The sequence below is a fragment of the Octopus bimaculoides genome, chromosome 27 (assembly GCF_046866305.1).
Source record: "Octopus bimaculoides isolate indiv1 chromosome 27, ASM4686630v1, whole genome shotgun sequence".
Lineage (NCBI taxonomy): Eukaryota > Metazoa > Mollusca > Cephalopoda > Octopoda > Octopodidae > Octopus > Octopus bimaculoides.
In genome coordinates this window covers 6,535,710-6,562,093 of record NC_142954.1, presented here as the reverse complement: position 1 = coordinate 6,562,093, position 26,384 = coordinate 6,535,710, and the positions used below count along the sequence as shown (strand labels likewise).

Sequence of the window (26,384 nt, the reverse complement as noted above, 5' to 3'; positions counted from 1 at the left end):
ACATTTTGTAAATGTTGAATTCTACTAAACAGTCACCATGACCAAACTTTCAAGACACTTTCTTTTGGCGCCAAGCCACTTGGTGACAGTGGTGCCAATTTTGGTCCTGGCATTGACCACTGCTGTGTCAGGCCGTTACCTGCCGAGTCGAACTCAACCGGACCAAATACATATTTCCTACGGTAAGACCATAATTAGCTTGCTTTCGTTATTTGTTCTTACCGTGTTGTTAATGATGCTACTATCGTCATCAACATCATCGTCATCATCTCCATCTTTGTCATCATCATCATCTATCAGCATACTACTTTTGTTGTTGTTGGCACTCCGTCGCTTACGACGTTGAGGGTTCCAGTCGATCCGATCAACGGAACAGCCTGCTCGTGAAATTAACGTGCAAGTGGCTGAGCACTCCACAGACACGTGTACCCTTAACGTAGTTCTCGGGGAGATTCAGCGTGACACAGTGTGACAAGGCTGACCCTTTGAATTACAGGTACAACAGAAACAGGAAGTAAGAGTAAGAGAAAGTTGTGGTGAAAGAGTACAGCAAGGTTCGCCACCATCCTCTGCTGGAGCCTCGTGGAGCTTTTAGGTGTTTTCGCTCAATAAACACTCACAATGCCCAGTCTGGGAATCGAAACCGTGATCGTATGACCGCGAGTCCGCTGCCCTAACCACTGGGCCATTGCGCCTCCACTATCAGCATACTACAGCCAGCACCAATCCCACATGCATCAAAACCACTACCACTGCAGTTAAAGTTTAGACAGTGTCACGTGACAACTTGCTGGGGCTGTTGATTATATCGACCCCAATTTGTAACTGGTACTTATTTAATCGACCCCGAAAGGATGAAAGGCAAAGTCGATCTCGGCGGAATTTGAATTCAGAACGTAACGGCAGATGAAATACCACTAAGCATTTCGCCCTACGTGCTAACGTTTCTGCCAGCTCGACGCCTTGACATGGGGAACAATATTACCTTACTAGAAAGCAGGTGAGAATTGGCAACAAGACGGGTGTCTTACCCCAGAAAATTTACCTCAAATAAAATCTATTTGAACTGTGCAAGTATGGAAGAGTGGCTGTCAAAATGATGATGATGATGATGATGATGATGGTGATGGTGATGATGGTGATGGTATGTCGATGATTTGAAGTTGACTTCAAGATTTGCATTGTTATTAATTTGTTTGGCCTGCTTAATTCAAAGGGTCAGCCTTGTCACACTGTGTCACGCTGAATATCCCCGAGAATTGCGTTAAGGGTACACGTGTCTGTGGAGTGCCCAGCCACTTGCACATTAATTTCATGAGCAGGCTGTTCCGTTGATCAGATCAACTGGAACCCTCGACGTCGTAAGCGACGGAGTGCCAACAACAACAACAACAGGCCTGCTTAACTGGTTAATAAACTGAACAGTAGGAAATTTTAAGTCCCAGGCAATTCACAATCATTAATAAATTTGAATTAATTAAGCTTAGAGAGTCCAACCATCAGACAATGTGTTGGTGTTTTTCATAGATCAATCAACAACACCAAATACTAAATTTACACACACAATGGAACAACAAACAATGGAATCGCAGAAAAAAGAGGCACTGAGGTTGATGCTTATCCTGATATCCAATTTGACAACATTCTGGGAAGAGTTTATACCGTGTATCCAACTCAGCAGGAATGTTTCTACTTACGGCTGCTTCTCCATAAAATCTGTGGTCCCACATCCTTTATCAACCTTCGAACTGTTGATGGTTTCATTTGTGCTTCTAGCTTTTAGATTAGGTTTGTTATAGGATGATAGTCATTGAATGGCAGCAATGCCAGAGACTTCTGTGTCTTGCACAGTAGGCAAGTTAAAAACACTGTTTGCCATTCTCCTTAAATACTGTGATTTAGAGCAGGGGTTTTGCAAACTTTTTGACTTGCGGACCCCTTATTTATATTTCAGGCTTTACCTTAGGGACCCCCTTATAAACGCTTATGAATTTTATACATAAATATTTGCTTAAAATAACATATATTTTTACATTTATTTATTTGACAGTATTTAACAAATAGGTTTATTGTCAATTAAAAGATTTCGATTAAAAAACATATATAAAATCAAATTGCTCATAAAAAGTATTTGCTGTCCATGGACTCCCTGTCTTGTCCTTGCGAACCCCCTGTGGTCCGCGGACCACAGTTTGAAAACCCCTGGCCTAGGTGACCTAACTAAAGCTGTGCGTAATTTCTGCTACCTGGGTGATCTAACTAGAGCTAGGAGGTAGTTTGTGTTGCCCAGGTCAGGGGTTTTCAAACTTTTTGACTTGCGGACCCCTTATTTATATTTCAGGCTTTACCTTAGGGACCCCCTTATAAACGCTTATGAAATTTATACATAAATATTTGCTTAAAATAACATATATTTTCACATTTATTTATTTAACAGTATTTAACAAAATAGGTTTATTGTCAATTAAAAGATTTCGATTAAAAAACATATATAAAATCAAATTGCCCATAAAAAGTATTTGCTGTCCACGGACCCCCTGTCTTGTCCTTTGCAGACCCCCTGTGGTCCGCGGACCACAGTTTGAAAACCCCTGGTTTAGAGGATCCAGCATCTATAAGGCTAAGCTACAGAAATTATCTTGTGCAAGATTACAAATACCAGATTCAGTTACAATATCCTGGTACAAAAATAGAATACAGTTGCGAAATCTATAACACCACATTAATTCATTAATTGAAATTGAAGACAAAGTTGTTTCTATGGATGAGAAATGAATTGTTTGACTATAGACTTCCTTATACCAATTGTTCTGACCTCAATAATTTAACAATATTTCTATGAAATGAAACTTCCCGTGACACTGAAGACCTCTCAAGATATTTCAGTGAAAATGAACTTAAATTGTTGCCTGAATAAAAAGTATTCTACAACACTACACTTGAAAAGTAGCATTTGATACATCAAAATACATATTAGTTTACAACTGTTTTTTATTTTTCTATACAGCAAACCACAAAAGGGAAATTTTATCAATCAAATATAGACACCAGCGTGGCTGCGTGGTAAGAAGCTTGCTTCCCAACCACATGATTCTGGGTTCAGTCCCACTGTGTGGTACCTTGGGTCACTCAAAGCCTTATGAGTGGATTTGGTATACGGGAACTGAAAGAAGCTCATCATATGTATATGTATATATTCATATGTGTGTGTGTTTATGTTTGTCCCCCTGCCATAGCTTGACAAATGATGCTGGTATGTTTATGACTCCATAAATTAGCAGTTCAGTGAAAGAGACTGATACAATATGTACTAGGCTTACAAAGAATAAGTCCTGGAGTTAAGTTCTTCGACTAAAACTTTTTAAGGTAGTGCTCCAGCAGGGCCACAGTTAAATAAAGAAACAAATGAGAACGGAAAAAAAGCAACATGTATTTGTGTATACAATATTTATACTGAATTTGACATTTTCATAATTGAGATATCTGTGAGATCCTCTTGGCATAGTAAAATGACACATCAATGTTTCTCCCTAAATAAGACTATAAAGGTCAGGAAAAAATCTTTATGTCTGATGGATCATCGACTCAGCTGAGAGTAACATAGAACTGACTGTGTGTGAACAGCTTGGAGGGGTGAAAGATTGAGTAGGTTGAAGAGATAGACAGACATATAGATAGATATATAGATATAGATAGATAGATAGACAGATATATATATATAGATAGATAGATAGATAGATAGATAGATAGATGGACAGATGGAGAGATAGATAGATAGATAGATGGACAGATGGAGAGATAGATAGATAGATAGATGGACAGATGGAGAGATAGATAGATAGACAGATGGAGAGATAGATAGACAGACAGATAGACAGAGAGAGTGAGATTGATAAATACATACAAACTATGCCAAAGAGAGTGAAATATTGATCCGCACCCATTTACAACAGCCATAAAAAAAAAAGTAAAACGCAGAATAAAAAGGGAAACAGAAAGAGAGAGAGAGGGGGGAAGAGAAAGCGGTGGGGAGTGGTTAAGCGAATTAATATAACCAGGGTGACAACTGTCACGTAGCGTCATAACAAACAAACAGGTAACAAGAAAATAACAAAAGAAGTGAAACGACAAACAACAAAAGCTCAGGGAAGTAATAAACCCTCGTGATATATTGACACTTAAATATATTTGTACTTTATATTCCGAGCATTCGATCTGGTGACAAGATAGTTGGAAGTCTAGCCTTTTCCCACACAGACCTACATATTATATAATTATATATTTATGCTTATATACGGTTGTGATGGAGATTTCAGGTCTCAATGAGTGCAGGAGATTCGCTATTTTGTTATTAACATTCTACAACGTTTTGTTGCTTTGTTCCACTACACCTATTTACAATGGTTACCCTACAACTAAATTCAACCCGTATCTGCCCGAACAGATACACATCGCTTATGGCAAGTTCATTTTATTAATTCAATTAATGTTTTTTTTTTTAATTCACAAATGTCATTTTTATTCGTCTCACAGACGTCTTCCTTTTTGTCCGACCAACTTTCTTACAATATTCTTCTTCTTCTTCTTCACAAAAAAACACTATTATTATTATTATAATAATTATTATTATTATCGTTATTATTATTATCGTTCTTCTTATTATTATTCATCTTAAGATCTATTGGAACTCCCGGAGTCTTGCTACGTGCAGCCTATATTCGTACTCTTGTTATTTGTTTTTTCCCCCCAGCTATCTAATACTTTGCTGATTATTCTGGTCGTGCCAAGGAGGCAAGCCACCTTTTGGGTTAATCTTTACATCTTGACCTGGAATGAAATGCGCGCAAGGCAACGGGGGAGGGTGGGGGTGGGGAGAGGACTTCGGAAAATTAACAAGATCCGAGCTTTTCGTTCGTAACTTCTAGGAAAATGGAGATTTTTCAATGAAATTTTATAGAAATACCATTCAAACGGCATACATTACGATTATAAAGCACGTTATTCCCCATTTCTATTATATTCCTCTTGATGCGTTCTGATACTGACCCCGAGGACTGAACATACAGTTTCAAGGTCCTACACGTATATACACACACACAAACTACACCAAAGAGAGTAAAATTGTGATTCAGCCCCATAAATTAGGTTTACAATTGTTGTTTGTTGGCACTCCGTCGCTTACGATGTCGAGGGTTCCAGTTGATCCGATCAACAGAACAGCCTGCTCGTGAAATTAACGTGCAAGTGGCTGAGCACTCTACAGACACGTGTACCCTTAACGTAGTTCTCGGGGATATTCAGCGTGACACAGAGTATGACAAGGCTGACCCTTTGAATTACAGGTACAACAGAAGCAGGAAGAAAGAGTGAGAGAAAGTTGTGGTGGAAGAGTACAGCAGGGTTCGCCACCATCCCCTGCCGGAGCCTCATTGGGCTTTAGGTGTTTTCGCTCAATAAACACTCACAACTGCAGTAAAAAGAGGGAAATTGAAAACGAGAGAGAGGAAAAGAGAGAGAGAGATAGGGGAAAAGAGGGAGAGAGGAAAAGAGAGCAAGTAATCTAATTAGACTATCAAGGGAGATAACTATAACGGTTACGTAGCGTCAGGAGAAACAAACAGGAAAGAAGAAAAATGACTTAAGCAGTGAAACGACAAACAACAACAATAACCTCGTGATATATTGACACTTAAATATATTTGTACTTTATTTATATTCTGAGCATTCGATCTGGTGACAAGATAGTTGGAAGTCTAGCCTTTTCCCACACAGACCTACATATTATATAATGATATAATTATATAATTATGCTTATATACGGTTGTGATGGAGATTTCAAGTCTCAATGAGTGCAGGAGATTCGCTATTTTGTTATTAACATTCTACAACGTTTTGTTGCTTTGTTCCACTACACCTATTTACAATGGTTACCCTACAACTAAATTCAACCGTTATCTGCCCGAACAGATACACATCGCTTATGGCAAGTTCATTTTATTAATTCAATTAATGTTTTCTTTTTAATTCACAAATGTCATTTTTATTCGTCTCACAGACGTCTTCCTTTTTGTCCGACCAACTTTCTTACAATACTCTTCTATTTCTTCTTCTGTTTCTTCTTCTTCTTCTTCTTCTTCACAAAGAACACTATTATTATTATTATTATTATTTTATGTTTGACTTTTGCTGTGCATTTGTACAAGTTGGATCCAAGTCTCTCCCAGAGACCTCAAGGGACAAGTTAGAAGTTCATGTAGGTGTTATGCCTAGGGTACCCTATATTTGGATTTGTACATAGTGTTGTTCTAGAGAATGTTTAAGAAATCAGAAGAAAATTATGTGTTTGTTTTAAAATTTGAGATCACATAGACAGTATTTTACGTAATTATTATTATTATTATTATGTTTTTTTTTTCTTTCTTCAAATTTTTTCCCATTTCTCGCCGAGTGTTTTCCGTACACCTAGGGCAGAGAAACGTTGTATGCATTCCCAATTTACACACGCAAATTCATAGGTAAAACATGTATTTAAAAAAAAAAAAAAAAAAAAAAATTATTATTATTATTATTATTATCGTTATTATTATTATTATTATTATTATTATTATTATCATCATCATCATTCATCTTAAGATCTGTTGGAACTCTCGGTGTCTTGCTCCTTGCAGCCTATTGGTACTCTGTTATTTGTTTTTTCTGCTATCTCATACTTTGCTGATTATTCTGGTGGTGCCAAGGAGGCAAGCCACCTTTTGTAACAGCTTTACTGGGCACGCTAGGAAACTTCTCATCACCTGGATCAGTGCCCCCACACTCATCAATACGACTTTCCAATCAGTTGTTGGTGGCTGTGAGTCTTTTGTCTTGCAAGCTCCTTAATAACTTCAAGGCTGTTGGTGTCATGTGTCGCAAATAGTATACTTGTGAAGCTGTGTGTGAATGATATGTTGTTGGCACTCCGTCGCTTACGACGTCGAGAGGGTTCCAGTTGATCCGATCAACGGAACAGCCTGCTCGTGAAATTAACATGCAAGTGGCTGAGCACTCCACAGACACGTGTACCCTTAACGTAGTTCCCGGGGATATTCAGCGTGACACGGTGTGACAAGGCTGACCCTTTGAATTACAGGCACAACAGAAACAGGAAGTAAGAGTGAGAGAAACTTGTGGTGAAAGAGTACAGCAGGGTTCGCCACCAACCCCTGCTGGAGCCTCGTGGAGCTTTAGGTGTTTTCGTTCAATAAACATTCACAACGCCCGGTCTGGGAATCGAAACCGCGAGTCCGCTGCCCTAACCACTGGGCCATTACGCCTCCACATGTGTGAATGATATAACAACAAAATTTGAGCACCAAATAGTAAACTTTATTTGGTCCAGATGGACTATATGTAATCTGAACCTTTCCCCCCTTGTTTTTTTTTAATTTTTTAAATTTAAAAATTTTTAAAAATTTTTAGTTTTAGGCTATGGAGATTCTGATTCTGAAAAAAATTTTTCAAAAATCTCAATTTCAAAATTTCGATCCCCCCCCCCCCGGTTTTTATATAGATCCACAGGGTAAACCTAACCCTAACTCAAACCCTAACCCTAACACTAGTTTTGTGAGATTTGCCTGTTATTTCTAGCATGTAAATAGCCTGCTTGGTGGTGGTGGTGGGGGAATTGAAATTTTTCAAAAAATATTTTTTCAGAATCGGAATCTCCATAGCCTAAAACGTGGGATTCTGTAAAAAAAAATTAATAAATAAGGGGGGGAAAGGTTCAGATTAAATATAGTCCATCTCTACCCTTTATTTCGTTACACACATATTATTTAAGTCGGTGATGAATTAGGAAATTTCCACAAGTCAGCACAATTAAAAGAATAATTCTGCAGCATTCAGAAATAGATCATTACAAAATCTCTGTAATGTCAAGACAGGAGAAAAGATAAACGCTGGGGTATCTTTGTAAAACTGTAGTGGCATGTTGGCAGAACATTAGTTACTGTCCACAAAGATTGACTGTGTAAAAGCAGCAGGTGAATAAATCAGCTGGTCTCTGCATAAATATGGTCGGCAAGAGTGGAGACACTGTTTTGCCTGTTTGCCTATGACATTCTGCTCAATCTTAATATTATAAAGCTGAAGTTGTGTGTCTGTGTGAAGCCTTTTTAAAAGTTCATAGAAATCCACATTTTCCACTTTTCTGTAAACATTTTTGCATCAATGGAATTTTCTCGATGTGAACTTTCCAGTGCAGTAATTAGATTTTTTAAATTCTGTTTACTTTGTGAGATTTAAGGGAGATTTGGCTGTTGTTTCTAGCAACTTTTATATGTCTTCCCTTCTACCTGGAATGTGTTCTTATACACATATATCACGCGTTCAACATAAGAATAGAGAGTAAGATGGAGAGAGAGAGAGAGAGAGAGAGAGAGAGAGAGAGAGAGAGAGAGAGAGAGAGAGAGAGAGAACGTGATACATACAAAGTCTTCTTTCTTCTTCCTCTCTCCCATTTAATAGTTTTCTTGTTAGCACTAAAATAAGCCTTTATATAACCCTTGAGCCACAGCATTCCAGAAAGATCTAGAAGAGTCTATTATGTGAAGTCTGGTTGCAGATTGGTCAATGTCTTGACCTCTCATGTGGATAAAGTTTTGCTGTGTCATGATTTAAACTTCATACACATTTAAAAAGCACCCTGTACACTCTGTGATGTGTTTGGCATGAGGAAGGGCATCCAGTAAAGTAAAGGCTATTTGCCAACATAATGTGGCTGTCCTGGAAGGGACGGATGTTACTGTTGTTTAGCCCCAGGAAACATCGTTTCCGGCTGACTATACGACACAATATCTGAACTGGAATTCAGCAGTGCCGTCGAGCCAAGCAGCTACTCTGTGCTGAGAAGGAACAATAACCCAGAAAATGGTCCACAGATGTTGTTTTGTGCTGGACGGGGGTGCTGAGCTCCCCTGTTCGAAAATATAAGGACACAAATATTGTGCCATATAGCCAGCTGGAAACGATATTTCCTGGGGTTAAACAACAGTAACATTCATCCTATCTAGGAGTGCCACATTATGTTGGCAAATAGTCTTTACTTTCTATAAAATTATTTTGAAAAATCCTCGTGAATGGATGAAAGCACTAATAAAGAATTATCCAAAATTCTGTACCCGGATATGCATCTATATATACATGTAGATGTAGGTATGTACATATATGTATGTATATATGCATATGCTCATATATCATTTGTATTATATATATATATATATATATATATATATATTAATATATATATATATATATATATATATATTTGACATCTGTATGTATAAATATATATATATATATATATATGTATGCCAGCACAGAACATGAACATTAAATGGTGATGATGATGATATATGTATGTATGTATAATGTCTATGTGTTTAATATGTTTGTGAGGTAAACAAGGATTAGATGTTGCTTGCCATGGCATTGTTTGATCATGTGACACATCTCAAAACATTGTAAATGGTGTAGACTTAGAGTAGTTACCTGTACAACAAATAAGCATTACATTATTCCATTACCCCCCCCCCCCCCTCATCCCCCATACTACTTCACCTTTGAATAAGAACAATGAACTTGTTTCAACTTGCAGACATAATCCCAGATTTTTCCTCCATAATTTCAATGAGAATACCAGTACCTGCATAAAAAGAAACCAGTCTTAGAAACCATGATAAAACAGACATTGAGTATAATGCATTGCTGTGTGGTTAAGAAGCTTGTTTCTCAACCATGTGGTTCCAGGTTCAGTCCCTCTGGATGGCACCATTGGCAAGTGTCTTCTGTTATAGCCCTGGGCTGACCAAAGTCTTGCAAGTGAATATGGTAGACAAAGACTGAAGAAGCCAATCTCCTCCCTCCTCACACACACACTTGAGGATCAGTGGGAGTGAAGGGCCCTGAGTTCTCATTAGGACCTCCTTCTAGGAGAAAGTAAACTCATTAAAAACCTAAAGTACAGTCAGTTTCTGGTTATCTCAATCTCTGTTGTGCCACTGGTTATATAGTTGACTCCACTGAGAAGGGGGTTCAGCACTGTGCAACACTTTACCCATTCAAAACAAATTCCTGCACAGGACACAAAATGTTTGCATGGACTTAAGAATTTAGGAAGTGGTCTCACTTAGTCATATGTAGATCCGGCCACCCCCTGTTAACAGAGGTGGCCAGATCTACCTCAATGCCATAGCAACTGAGGTAGGTAGGTGCAGCTCACCCCAATCTTTGGGCTGGCTGGTGCCCATTCTCCTTTGCTATCATAAGGCTTTTTTGGGGCTGGATTTTCTACAGGGAGCATGCCCTTGCTTACCCCCAACCTCAATTTCTAAACATGAGTGGTCCCTAGACCAAGGCCTCTAGCACAATTTTTAAGAAATGTGGTTGAAAACTAGCACAGGAAGGCAGGGATGCTACTCCCTGAGACCCCCTTTTGGAACCCCTCTACCTAATACACACACACACACACACATAAATATATTATATATATATATATATATATATATATAGGGGGAGAATTCACAAAAAAACAAGACAAAGACAGGTGGTGTAGAAAACAAACAGATGTATTAGTTTAATGCTCGGGAAGTGAAAAAATCTTTAACATTTCGAGCCTACACTCTCCCACAGAAAGGAACACAGAAAGAAACAAGGAGATATGTATACATATATATATATATATACACACACACATGTACACATACACACACATGCACACACTCACTCACACACAGACACATATACACACACACAAATACATAGGTGTTTTTCGTGTTCTGTATGGGAACCAACATCAAACATTCAATTACTAATTAGCATGAATATTCACTGCTGTAAACAACAGATAACCTCAACAATATAGTCTCAATGAATCACCATAAAATCAATATTCATCTTGGAAACACTGTATTCGGGGATCAATGAATCAACCGATAAATGATCTTCTTTACGTTTGAAGTAGATATAGATATATGTGTTTCATTTTGTCTCAGGCAACAGCTGTAAATAGCTGTCTTTAACCCTTCATTTTTCAGATATTAATCAAAGGAGATAATGGAGTACAGAGATACATGACACATTGCTGTACTCAAGAAGATCTTCCCCCTACAACAGTATTGAGATCCTAAAACCAAGGTACCTTGTGAAAAGCATCAGTGTGGGTGTGGGTCCCATGTAAAAAGCACTGGTGATTGTGCCACATGAAAAGCACTGGTGATGGTGTCACATGAAAAGCACTGGTGATGGTGCCACATGAAAAGCACTGGTGATGGTGCCACATAAAAAGCACCGGTGATGGTGCCACATGAAAAGCAGTGGTGATGGTGCCACATAAAAAGCACTGGTGATGGTGCCACATAAAAAAACACTGGTGATGGTGCCACATGAAAAGCACTGGTGATTGTGCCACACGAAAAGCAGTGGTGATGGTGCCACATGAAAAGCACTGGTGATTGTGCCACATGAAAAGCACTGGTGATTATGCCACACAAAAAGCAGTGGTGATGGTGCCACATAAAAAGCACTGGTGACAGTGCCATGTAACAACACCCAGTACACTCTATGAAGTGGTTGGCATTAGGAAGGGCATTCAGCCATAGAAACCATGTCAGAACAAGTGTCAAATCCTGGTGCAGCCTCCGGCCTTGCCAGTTCCTGTTGAGTTATCCAACCCATGCCAACATGGAAAATAGACATTAAATCTCGATGATGATATATGTCATTATATTTGGGGATGGTCATCTTTTGCCAATTAAATACACGTTCTATATATTTGGTCTTCATTTTAACAATATTATGATTATTATTATTAATTTATTGTCAGAGTTCTTTTGTCATACACTTTTTGTGTGAAATCATGTGTTGAAACAGATATTGTTATATTTTGGAATGACGGTTTTTTTTTTTGGTTTTTTTTGTGCCAGGAAATCATTGAAGAGGTCACAAGGCTAAAAGTGCAGATCAAACTAAACAGTGTTATTGACACCAAAAAAAAAAATGCCCATCCCTAAATGTAACAATATCTGCTTCAACACAATTTCACATCAAGAATCTTGCAAAACAAATACATAAACACACACACACACACACACACACAGATATATATATATATATATATATATATATATATATATATATATATATATATATAAGAGACCAAAGTGTACGTACGCCACTATATTTTTATATATAAAAAATACAAAAATGAGACAAGAACGCCACTATATAAGATAAATTTTAATTTTTAATTTTCTCAGAGATATTTAACATGTTTCGGTTCTTCTTCAAAAAAAAAAACGAACCTTATCAAAAATACATATTTTTAAAAATGTAATTAAAAGAAAAGTTCATAATTGTTTCTTACTGGTGTCAACAGAGTCCACGTGGAAGCGTTTTATGTGTGGGAACATAATGGTTGTCTTGTGCATTGACTTGAATCTGTAGTAGTAGTAGTAGTAGTAGTAGTAGTGACCGTGTTAGTAGCAGTGAGTAAGCGAGTGATATATATATATATATATATATATATATATATAGAAGATAATAAGAGTGAAAAAACTACAGAAGGCTTGTGTTACATGGTTAAAGTATATATTTAAATTATGTCAGAAAAATGTCAGAAAAATGTTATAAAATCTTTTTGGTATATAAACATTGTATTTTGAGAAATAACCGGTTTCGTGTTGTCTTTTCAAATTTCTCTACTTCATTGTGTCGTGTTCGTTCCCACGACACAATGAAGTAGAGAAATTTGAAAAGACAACACGAAACCGGTTATTTCTCAAAATACAATGTTTATATACCAAAAAGATTTTATAACATTTTTCTTACATTTTTCTGACATAATTTAAATATATACTTTAACCATGTAACAAGCCTTCTGTAGTTTTTTCACTCTTATTATCTTTTATACATCCAACCACGTGCTTTCACATACCAACTTTCTCACACACACATATATATATATATATATATATATATATATATATATATAATACAGACATTTATATAAACACACACACATATATATAATCTGATGTTTGCATGTATGCAAAGCATGCATGCATCCCTTGGTGCATGCACATCAAGAGTTTTGTATGAACTTAGAGTTTGTGAACATGTAGCATACACTTAGCCATCTTGATTCCATCAATCTAAAATCTGAAAATAATCGTTTTTTTTCTGTTTGTCTTATCCTTGTAAAACGCACATTTTTTCTTTGCTTATGTGAAAATAAAAAGAGTATCTTAATTAATCAACAGGTGAGGATTATTCCATGATAATTACCTGGAGTACCTTCAAGTCTGGTCTCAACACCATTGTAAAATATGGCACCGATTCTCTTAGTCACGTTGCGTATGGCAAAGCCCAACGGTTCATCAATCCAGACCTGTATTTCCACACTCAATATATCCATGTCGTCACGGTCCCCAATCTTCAACCAGGCGTGAAATACAGTAAGTTCAAACGGAATTCTTTAGATATTTTCTGGCACTTTCTTACATTACATCAATGTCTCTCCATTTGTCCGTCGTTCAGTCCATCTATCTATCTCTTTGTCTCTCTTTTTCACTGTGTCTTTTAATGTTCTGTCTTTCTCCGCTTTTTCTTCCTCACTCTCTTTTTCAATGTCTCTCTCTGTCTCATTCATTCTTTCTTTTTCTCTCTTGTAATTTCTTCCATTAATTCTCTCCTTTTTATCATTTTTTGCCCTGACTTTTTCTCCCCTTACTTTCTCTTCCTCTTTCTTTTATCTCTTCTCTCTCTCTTGCATGTCTTACTCTTTTCTGTGTCTCTCACTCTCTCTTCTCTCTTTCTCTTGTGTGTGTGTGTGTCTTCTTTCACTCTTGTCTCTCTTTCTTTAACTCTTTCTTGTATGTATCTCTCATTCTCTCACATTTGTGTGTGTGTGTCTGTCTGTCTGTCTGTCTCTCTCTCTCTCTCGTGTGTGTGTGTGTGTGTGTGTGTCTCTTTCACTCTCTCCCTCTCCCTGCTTTCTCTCTTGTCTCTATCTTTCACTCTCTTGTATCTCTTCCTCTTTTGTCTCTCTCTCTAACTCTCTTCCTCTCTCTCACTCTCTTCCTCTCTCTCACTCTCTTCCTCTCTCTCACTCTCTTCCTCTCTCTCACTCTCTTCCTCTCTCTTCCTCTCTCTCACTCTCTTCCTCTCTCTCTCTCCCCCTACAGTATACCGATGTGGCTCCCCACAAGGATGGAGTGAACAGTTCAGTTTCACAGCAAAGCGCAACGACTCCAGCTGGGCACCCATGATTGCCCTCTTTGGTGACATGGGAAGTGTGAATGCCCAGTCTTTACCCCGACTTTTGAAAGAAGTGAAGCAAAATTTATACGATTCCATCTTCCATGTAGGTAAGTCAGGTTTGGCAACAAAGCCACTGTTTTCTCATTCTTTCATCCTTCTATTGTTTTCCATCACTGGACCACAGCCATACTGGAGTACCAAGTGCTTCAAGGGCTTGGGTTAATTATATGTCAATTATACGTTGTCTTGACAGTGTATGATCATTGTAAACGAATATCACTGTCATACAAGCTATTTCATATTCCAGAAGTTGGAATCGGAACATGTCTAGCCATGAGGGAAATGCTATCTTACTTTGCAACTCTGTGGCTGTTATTTCAGTTTCAGTCTCACTGCATGACACCTTGGGCAGGTGTATTTTGCTGTGGTCCTGGAACGACACCGAAGATTTGTGTGTAGATTTGGTAGACAGAAACTAAAAGAAATCCAGCATATATATATATATATATATATATATATATATATATATATATATATATATATATACATATATATATATATATATATATATATATATATATATATATATATATATATATATATATACATATATATATATATATATATATATATATATATATATATATATATATATATATATATATATATATATATATATATATATTTAATTTAAAAGTTAAAAACCTTATAATATATATATATATATATATATATATATATATATATATATATATATATATATGTATATATATATGTGCTTATTTTGGTAGTTTTGACTTATGAAGTCCCTCTAAGCATGAGGTATTATTGTATAGTAATGCCCTTATATAAAATAAATTATATATATTTATGGAAAAAAATGATGGTTTTTTTTCCTTATGAGGTTTTTTCAAGCTGACTACTTGATAAATTCTTATAAAGATTTTATCCTTACATTATATTATATATATATATGTATATATATATATATATATATATATTTATGGTGTAGCCATCCGGTTGCACCAGTCCTCAGTCAAATCGTCCAACCCATGCTAGCATGGAAAGCGGACGTTAAACGATGATGATGATGATATATATATGGGCGCAAGAGTGGCTGTGTGGTAAGTAGCTTGTTTACCAACCACATAGTTCTGGGTTCAGTCCCACTGTGTGGCACCTTGGGCAAGTGTCTTCTACTATAGCCTCGGGCTGACTAAAGCCTTGTGAGTGGATTTGGTAGACGGAAACTGAAAGAAGCTCGTCTTTTTCGCTTTAGGTAGAAGCGGTTTACGTTGCTGTTGGTGTGAAAATTATGTGTGCTAGTTAGTATCTCCCAGGTTTTCACACCAATGGCTTAGATCTCATCAAGCATCCAATTAAGTAACCCACATGTTGGTATGAGTACCGGTACTGCAAACACATTGTGGGCCACTACTTTATTGAATGCAGAGAGTTCCAAGGTTGATATTTTCTTTATTCAGCTGTAATATTATTTAGTGATACACATCTTGTTACAGGTACCATCTGTTTTTGGTTGTATTTCCTTGTTCTTCACATTGCACAGTGATTATAAATGAGTGTCCCCCACCATGCAACTGGTATCCTTTGTTTCCTATATTCTGCAAGAACATGTCTGGCCATGGGTAAATATCATCTTGCTTGGAAACAGGTGAGGGTTGGTGAGTGGACAAGCATCCAGCTGTAGAAAAATCTATCCCAATGAAATCTATCTGACATGTGCAAGCATGGAAAAATGGATGTTAAAATGTTGATGGTGATCACAAGGATGATGATGACAATGCTACTGTTGATGATGATGAGGATGATTTTGTATGTTGCTGTCTAATTTCTTTTTTCTTTTGCAGGCGATTTTGCCTACGATATGCACAAAGTAAGTATACATGCACACACACACACACACACACGCACATACATGACATGTATGCATACACACACATGCACGCATGCGCGCACACACAAACATATTCAATTATACATGCATGTACTATCTACTAATATAATTGACAGTGTGTCCTTACTCTCTGTTTGTCCATCTCCTTGATATGTGTATCAGAAACAGCTACCGTATTTTTGGGCATGTTTGTTGTGTAAACATTCAAACATTGTCACTATCTTTCCTAAATCCTGCTGCATTTCATGTGCAAGTTTTGGTCTTCCAGAATCATCTTTGTGTATAAATCAACCTTCCTTTTTTTTTTTGCTGTAAATTTTGCTCTAAAAAATTCAACTCAGAAATATGGTATATGTATGTACACACACACACACACACACACACACAGAGGTGTATATATATATATATATATATATATATATATATATATATATATATGTATGACAGGAATGGCAACAAAAGAAAGAAAGAGACCTCGATATTATGCAAATAGAGGAATTTATCTGTAAAAATATGTGACACTTATTCAGTAGCCATGGCATCCGAAACTCAGTTTTATCATGGCTACTGAATAAGTGTCACATATTTTTACAGATATATATATATATATATATATATATAAACATACCATATTTTCCAACATAAAAGTTATTGTAGTATGAGGGTGGGTTGAAATGTTCATAGGATGCTAGACCTGCAAATTCTTAAATGTATTAATTTCAGCCCTTCTTATTAATAATTGCATTGTCTCTTTCCAAGTAAAGTGACGTCTGACTGTTGAATTTCAGAAGTACCTAGTGGTGACTTCTCTTGAAAATGGACAAAGTTTGGCATTGTGGTGTTATCAAGTACCTGCAGAAAAAGGATTTACCCCCGCCCCCAAGGACATTCATATTGACATGGTTGCTACATTAGGGGATGATGTTCCAACTTTATCAGCAGTGCAAAAGTGGGCAGCTGAATTTAGGAGGGGAAGTGGGGAGTCTTGAAGATGACCCATGGTCTGGCTGTCCTGCAATTACCACCACTGAGGAAAACATTGATTGTGTTCACCACAGTGATGGATGACAAGTGATTGGCTAAACTCAGATGGCCAATGCTATTAGCCTATCCCATGAGAGAGTTTGATATAATGATTACGATGATAATGATGATGCTGCTCCATATATTTATATATACATGAATATACTTATCTATGAATCATTTATATATATATATACACGAATATATTTATATATATATGAATATACTTATACATGAATAATTTATATATAAACACACAAATATATTTATATATATATATACGAATATATTTATATATATATGAATAATTTATATATATATATATATATACATGAATATATTTATATGTATATCCACGAATATATTTATATATACACGAATATACTTATCCACGAATCATTTATATATATATACATGAATATATTTATATATATATATATATATGAATATACTTATACACGAATAATTTATATATATATATATATATATATATATATACACGAATATATTTATATATATATATATATATATATATATATATATATATATATATACACGAATATATTTATATATATATATATATATGAATATACTTATACACGAATAATTTATATATATATATATATATATACACGAATATATTTATATATATATATATATATATATATATACACGAATATATTTATTTATACACGAATATACTTATCTATATTTTCTCAGGGCCATGGTGAAGTTGGTGACAAATTCATGCAACTGATTCAACCAATGGCTGCAAATGTTCCTTACATGACATGCCCAGGAAACCACGAAGCATATGCGTATGTACACATCACATTCTTACATTCCTGTCATCTTATACTCGTATCATCATCATCATCATCATCATTTAAAGTCTGTTGTCCATGCTGTCATGGGTTGGACAGTTTGACCAGAGCTGGAGAGCTGCACCATGCATATATAAAGCATCAGGTTGGCATTAGGAAGGGCATCCAGCTGTAGAAACCTTGCCAGATCAGATTGGAGCCTGGTGCAGCCTCTTGGCTTGTCTGTCCCCAGTCAAACCATCCAACCCATGCCAGCAAGGAAAACGGACATTAAACAATGATGATGATGATATATACACATACATATACTATATATTATGTGGCTGATAATATTTTCAACCAAGATGTTACAACTATATCTAATTGTTCAAGTGCTTCATTTCTCTGTATGTTCATATATTTACTCAATTGTTGGCATTTAGTAATAGTCTTTCGCATTGTTTTGATGTGCCATTTTTTATTATTAATGAAACTGTCAGTATTTTTTATGTCACGGGTATACTAGTATATATATATATTTTTTTCTCTTTTTTTCCTCTTCCAGTAACTTCTCAAATTACAAGAACCGGTTCCACATGCCTGGAGATATTGACAGTGACAATATGTTCTTCAGGTATGCAATCATTTACCAGTTCCTTGTTTAATTTTAGTCAATGCTTTCTGTGACTGCATACTAGCATCTTTTGGTTATGACGACGAGAGTTCCAGTTGAATCTGATCAACAGAACAGCCTCATGAAATTAATGGGCAAGAGGCTGGCTGACATAGTTCTCAGAGTGATTCAGCATGACACATAATGTAACAGGGCTGGTCCTTTGAATTACATCTACAACTCATTTTTGCCAGCTGAGTGGAATGGAACAACATGAAATAAAGTGTCTTTCCCAAAGGGGCACAACATGCCAACTGGAATAGTACTCATGACTTTACAATTGTGAGCCGAATACCGTAGCAACTAATGCATGCGATTTTACTTCTCTGACAGTTATTTCTAAGGGTCAGACTTCTATTTTGTTTTTTTTACTTGTTTCAGTTATTTGACTGCGGCCATGCTGGAGCACCGCCTTTAGTCGAACAAATAGACCCCAGGACTTTTTCTTTGTAAGCTTAGTACTTATTCTATCGGTCTCTTTTTGCCGAACTGCTAAGTTACGGGGACATAAACACACCAGCATCAGTTGTCAAGCAATGGTGGAGGGACAAACACAGACACACAAACACGCATACATACATACATATATATACATATATACGACGGGCTTATTTCAGTTTCCGTCTACCAAATCCACTCACAAGGCTTTGGTCAGCCTGAGGCTATAGTAGAAGGCACTTGCCCAAGGTGCCACGCAGTGGGACTGAACCCGGAACCATGTGGTTGGTAAGCAAGCTACTTACCACACGGCCACTCCTGCGCCTATAAATTGCATTTCAATTAGATTTTGATGTTACACAGAAGGAAGCACCTGTATTCTGGAACAATGGCTCTCAGTAAGAAACATCTTGGACTGCAATGACTGAGATTTTTAGTTTATCATGTCATGTCAGGTTTCTTTTCATTGTTTCAGTTTTGATATTGGACCTGCCCATGTGATTTCTTTCTCAACGGAATATTATTTCTTCATTGAATATGGACTTTACCAGATTGAGCATCAATATCATTGGCTGGAAGCTGATCTTAAGGTGAGAGGTTCAATACTCGATTGGGGAGGGGAAAAAAAAAAACCTGAAATGGAATGAGGTTTATAAAGTCATGTTGCTGCTGTGAGATGTAACTGAGACTAATGTTATGAGTCATATGTGTGTGTGTTTATGTGTGTGTGTTTATGTGTGCGTATGTATATGTATCATCATCATCATCATCATCATTTAATGTCCATTTTCCGTATTGGCAAGCTGGGGAACTGCACCAGGTTCCAATCTGATTTACTTTTTTACTCTTTTACTTGTTTCAGTCTTTTGACTGTGGCCATGCTGGAGCACTGCCTTTTAGTCGAGCAAATCGACCCCAGGACTTATTCTTTGGAAGCCTAGTACTTATTCTATCGGTCTTTTTTTTGCCAAACCGCTAAGTTACGGGGACATAAACACACCAGCATCGGTTGTCAAGCGATGTTGGGGGGACAAACACAGACATACAAACACATACACACATACATATATATATACATATATACGACAGGCTTCTTTCAGTTTCCGTCTACCAAATCCACTCACAAGGCTTTGGTCAGCCCGAGGCTATAGTAGAAGACACTTGCCCAAGATGCCACAAGAATTAATTAAATGAAAAAATCAAAATTTTGTTTGAATTTTCTTGGAAATTTTTGAATTCAAAATGACTGCAAAAATGGTAATTTTATATATTTTTAATTAAAATTTTACTATTATTGCAATGCCTGTAAAAATGCTGGACTAGCCAATGAAAAATGTAGATGCGTGCTAACTATATTCTTAATTAAACCTGGAAAAGTAGAGGACAAGAAAAAACTCATTAAAATTAAAAAATTTTTTATTAATTCATTTAGTACAAGAAATAAAATTAAAATAAAAAAAAGTACTTAAGAGGTACTTTTTAATTTTAATTTTAGCAGCAATATTTTAAGCTCTAATTTTAATGAGTTTTTTCTTATCCTCTACTTTTCCAGGTTTAATTAAGAATATTGTTAGTATGCGTCTGCATTTTTCATTGGCAAGTATATATATGTATATATATATATTTGCAGAGGAATTTGTAGTGGGTAGTTTAGCTTAATTGGTCAAAGCATCGTGACGCGTAATCACGGGGATGTGAGTTCGAGTCCACAGCTAGCCACCTACACTTTTCTCTGCAAAATAGGGGTAGTTTATTCTGTTCAGGCTATATTATTAGCATTATTCTGCGATTGAGAATTTAAAATCACTTCTTTAACTTTCTAAGACATCTCAACGCTTCTAAAAGCAAACTTCGTTTGTTTATTTACGTTTGTCGTAATTTGAATTTATATACGTTATGTTTCTTGTCTGTATTGTAGAAAGCTAATGAACCAGCCAACCGTGCCAAACGCCCCTGGATTATAACGATGGCCCATAGACCAATGTATTGCTCCAATAATGACAAGGATGACTGCACAAAGTCTGAGAGTCTGGTGAGTTTCTTGGACATTCTTCTTCTTTTCCAGTCAGTAAATAACATCATCATAATCGTCATCAATCATCATCATTTATCCTTGTTTTATTCCTTACACCGCGGCCATGCTGGGGCACCACCTCGAAGAATTTTTAGTAGAATGGGTCAAAAACAGTACTTGTGTTGTTTTTCGCAAGGTACTTATTCTATCAGTCTCTTTTTCCGAACCACTAAGTTATGGCAAAAGGGACAGATTGTGATAAGTAAACACACTAACCCCAGTTGTCAGGCAGTGGTGGGGGACAAATACACACACACAAAGATACACAGACACACACACACACAAACACACACATATAATATACGATGGACTTCTTTCAATTTCTTATTTCTTTACTGCCCACTAGGGGCTAAACACAGAGGGGACAAACAAGGACAGACAAACGGATTAAGTCGATTATATCGACCCCCCAGTGCATAACTGGTACTTATTTAATCGACCCCGAAAGGATGAAAGGCAAAGTCGACCTCGGAGGAATTTGAACTCAGAACATCAAGACAGACGAAATACCGCTAACGTTTCTGCCAGCTTACCACCCTACTGACTTCTTTCAGTTTCTGTCTACCAAATCCACTCACAAGTCTTTGGTTGACCTGAGGCTATAGTAGAAGACACTTTCTCACGGTGCCACACAGCTGGACTGAACCTAGAACCATGTGGTTGGGAAACAAACGTCTTGCCACACAGCCACGCCTGCCTCTATCATATCATCATCATCACCTTCGGTGTAACCATCATAGTCATTGATCGTTGTCATCATCATCATCATTATCAGCTTAGTTATCATCATCTTTTGTCACCATTTTCTTTATCCTCTTCATTCATACCACCACCACCACCACCACCATCATCATCATCATCATTATCATCATCATCATCATCATCATCATCATTGTTACCTTTGGCATAACCATCATGGTCATCATTATCACCAACATCACCATCATCCTCGTCATCATCATCCTTGTCATCGCCATCACTATCATCATCATCAGACCATCATCATCACCATAGTCGTCATCATCATCACCATAGTCGTCATCATTATCATCATTGTTGTCATCATTATCATCATCATTGTCATTGCTGTCATCATCATCATCATCATCATTGTCATCACTGTTATTGTCATCATCATCATCATCACCATCACCCTCATAGTTATCGTCATCATTATTTGTGGTCATCATCATCATCATCATCATCATCATCGCCATTTATTTGTCATCTCTGTTATCATCACCACCACCACTGCCTCTTCTACCTCTACCACCATCGTCACCACCACCACCACCATCATCATCATCATCATCACAACCACTACCACCATCACCATCATCATTATCATCATGATCATTACCATCACTGTCACCAACAACATCATCATTTTCATCATGGTACTTGTATGATATATAACATAATATATGATGTATCATAATGTATGATATATAACATAATATAATATATGATATAATATAACACAATGTAATGTAATATAGCAGAACATAACATAATTTAGTATAATATAATAAGATGTAAACATTTTTTTGTCGAGGTTCGAAAGGGTGTACCAATAATCCATGCATATGGCCTCGAGGACCTATTTTATAAATATGGTGTTGATCTTGAAATTTGGGCCCATGAGCACTCTTATGAACGTCTGTTACCGATTTATGATCGACATGTGAGTAACATTTATTATTATAATCTACTGGGTGTTTTGGTCAAATTTGGTGATTTTTAACCCATTACCTCCCATAATTCTATTAACTGGAATTTTTTTTTATGAAACTTTGATTTCTAGCATAAAACAGCCTTAGAAACACGCTGGATTGATCAAAATAACATTTCAAAATAACATTTTAGATAGAAATAAGAGAGATATTAGGTGAAAAATTAGCAAACCTCCTTTGAATATCAGAGAAATATACTTAGTAGATATAGCGAAAAGGTTAGATATGTGTAAATATTGACAGATAATTACGAAATTTGTAATTTTTAAGTAATCTCATATGAGATCACTGGTAGGTAATGGGTTAAGTCTTCTTTTTCAGAAACAGCTTGATGCATCGGTGAACAGTCAACAGCAGCGAAGAGCTAAAGATTAAAATTGTGGTTGAGAAAAAGTTAGTTGACATGGCGGACTTGAAGCGATCTGAGTATAGGAAGAGTTACCTGTATCATGATGATTTTATCGTTGGGTATCAAAATACCAGCATCATGACTGCTGCTCAATGCTCTATGAACACTGTAAAAGGTGGATGATGTGACATGGACAGCTGCAACAGAGACTACGCAACTGTAGCCAACAAGAAGGGATACAGCAGGCATCCTGACTGTGTCTGAATTCATCCAACAACTGATGGACAGGGCCTTAGGCTCAGTTCAGATGGCTCTGTGAAGCTGCTGGAGACAGTAGTCAAACCCTGGATGGAGAGGGTTGCTACTAAGAAGGCCAGAGTCAGAAGTGGTTGTTGAAGAATTTCTACAACTTTACCAGCCTCTAATTCTCCCAATTGTAATCCCATGGATTTCTGTATGGGGTGTAGTTGTGAAAGGCACCAGTCAAGGTATCCATTAGAGCCACTGAGTGCAACAGGAGCAAACTCAGCATCATGGAGGCCCTCCTTATCAACAGTGATCAGCCATAGATAACAGAAAAGAACTACATGAAGTAGGCTGGTTACTATAGCAGCATGAGTCTGCACATGTCACCTTCCTCCCCCACACATCTGAACAAGCTTTTCCGTCCTTCGCTTTTCCACATGTCCTGAAGAAGGGATCATAGACCCAAAATATAGAACTATAAGATAAAACTACAACTTTGCTTTTGTTTTTTTTTTCTTTTCTGTTTGTTTTTTGTAGTTTACTTTATATCTTCTTGCATTCTTCTGGCCTTACACAACAAGTCTCTTTAATGTAACATCACGCAATGCTTCACCAAAACTAATATATATTTATATATGTATACATGTATGTATTATAATTCCATTTTTGTGTGATTATTTTCAGATCTACAACACAAGTTCCATAAACCCATATTACAATCCAGAAGCTCCAGTCCATATTACCACAGGATCTGCAGTAAGATAGCCATTGCCATTTTTTGTATAAGGTGAAAGAGAGCAAGAGCGGGTGGGGTATGTGTAAGAAAGTGACATGGAGAGTGTATATATGTAAGGAAAAAGGACAAGGTCTATATCTTTTTCTGACCTCCTGCTATATATATATATATATATACTCAGTTGTGTAGAATAATAGATGAAATGAGAAATAAGGAAAGATTCTAACAATACAGAAAGTTTTTTAAAATCCTTTATATTTCAGGCGTAAATGCCCATCTTCAGTAAAATACAGTCAAAGAAATGTATGTTTACATAGGTCCTGCCATTTTGAATTGCTGGATGGGCAGAGACTCCGTTTTAATCCGGTGATTGTGTAGTAGCAGCAGTTCCCCAAATGGTGGTGTTGTTGATGCCATAGGGGACATGTTGACAGAATCATTAGCACACAGACAAACTACTTTGTGATATTTCTCCTGGCTTTAGGCCCTGAGTTCAAATTCTGCTGCAGTCAACTTTGCTTTTTAAGGCAGTGAGCTAGCAGAAACATGAGTACACCTGCCAGAATCCTTAGCACCATTTCTTCCACCTTTATGTTCTGAATTCAAATACTCTTTTCTACTCTAGGCACAAAGCCTGAAATTTGGAGGGAGGGGGGGAGGCAGTCGATTACATCATACTGGTATGCAACTGGTATGCAACTGGTATTCAATTTATCGACTGGTATGCAACTGGTATTCAATTTATCGACTGGTATGCAACTGGTATTCAATTTATCGACCCTGAAAGGATGAAAGGCAAAGTCAAACATGGTGGAATTTGATCTCAGAACAGTAAAAACAGACGAAATTATCTTTTGTCATTCGACCTTGTATTTCCCATATTGTACTTCATTATTTCTTATTTGACTGCAGGGCTGTTCAGAGAAGCATGATCCGTTCGCAAACAAAACTGCCCCTTGGTCTGTGTTTCGCAGCTTAGACTATGGCTATACGAGAATGAAGATCTACAACTCCAGTCACCTCTATACGGAACAAGTATCAGATGATAAGGTAAGTTTCCCTTTGTGTTCTTTTTTTTTTTCCATGGTCATGGTGCCAGGAATGGTGTGGTGTTCATGTAGTAGTAGCTGTGGTTGTGTGACAAGAGATATATTGTTGTGTGTGGTGGTGGCTATAGCACTGGCATTCCAGTGGTTATGATGACAAGGGATCTGATCAACAGAACAGCTTGCTTGTGAAATTAACTTGCAAGTGGCTGAGTACTCCACAGTCGTGCATACCCTTAATGTAGTTCTCAGGGAGATTCTGTGTGACACAGAATGTGACAAAGCTGGCCCTTCGAATTACAGGTGCAACTTCCTTTTACCACTTAAAGTAAATGTAATCGATTAGTCCCCTCCCCCAAAACTTCAGGCCTTGTGCCTATAGTAGAAAGGACTATTATTATTATTATTATTATTATTATTATTATTATTATTATTGTTATTATTATTATTATTAACCACTGTTATTTTATTTAATCTTTCAGGATGGTGAAGTGATTGACAAAATGTGGTTGATTAAAGACACACATGGTCCTTACAAAGACAAAACGTTAAGGTACAATGCAAAGAATGAAGAGGCTCTGAAGCGCATGGAATCGGTCAACAGGAAAAGCATCTTCGCAAATCAGAAAAAGATGTCATTTCGAACAATTGAAAGATAATAAAATTAGTTTGATAAACTGATATAAAATTCTATTTTAAAAGTTATTATTCCGGTCTTTTACACTATAAATTTTTTTATTATTATGTTTTTTATGGTGATTACCAAAATTTTATACTACAAAATTACAAAAGAAAGAAAAATACAACAGCGAAAAATAAACTGAGAGTTTGTCTTCCACTTCTGACCATTTTCTGCTTATTTTCTTTGAATATTTCTTCTCCTCCCCCTCTGCCCTTTCTTCCTGTTCATCATCATTATCATCGTCATTCCCTTAATCCTCTTGTTTCTTTTTGCTTTTTTTTTTCTTCTCCTCCCTTTTTTCTTTTCTTTCTTTCTTGTTTCTCTTCTCCTCCTCCTCCCCCTTGTGAAAGGAATAACAGTTGTTTTAGATG

General features: G+C 36.6%; 1 protein-coding gene across 3 annotated transcripts; it reads left to right on the top strand.

Annotated features, from left to right (window-relative positions):
• LOC106877215 (acid phosphatase type 7) lies at positions 1 to 26,169 on the top strand. 3 transcript variants are annotated; one of them, XM_014926071.3, is made up of 12 exons: positions 1 to 182; positions 13,296 to 13,490; positions 14,220 to 14,402; positions 16,164 to 16,189; positions 17,954 to 18,051; positions 18,602 to 18,670; positions 19,623 to 19,737; positions 21,066 to 21,179; positions 22,777 to 22,905; positions 24,234 to 24,305; positions 25,198 to 25,335; positions 25,814 to 26,169. In XM_014926071.3, exons 1-12 carry the CDS (start codon positions 38 to 40, stop codon positions 25,988 to 25,990), a joined length of 1,461 nt encoding a protein of 486 aa, XP_014781557.2. In that variant the 5' UTR covers positions 1 to 37; the 3' UTR covers positions 25,991 to 26,169. The 3 variants fall into 3 exon arrangements, with proteins under 3 accessions (XP_014781557.2, XP_014781554.2, XP_014781555.2); XM_014926068.3 differs by lacking the exon at positions 1 to 182 and adding an exon at positions 4,079 to 4,460; XM_014926069.3 differs by lacking the exon at positions 1 to 182 and adding an exon at positions 5,588 to 5,983.
• The last annotated feature ends 215 nt before the right edge of the window (positions 26,170 to 26,384 follow it).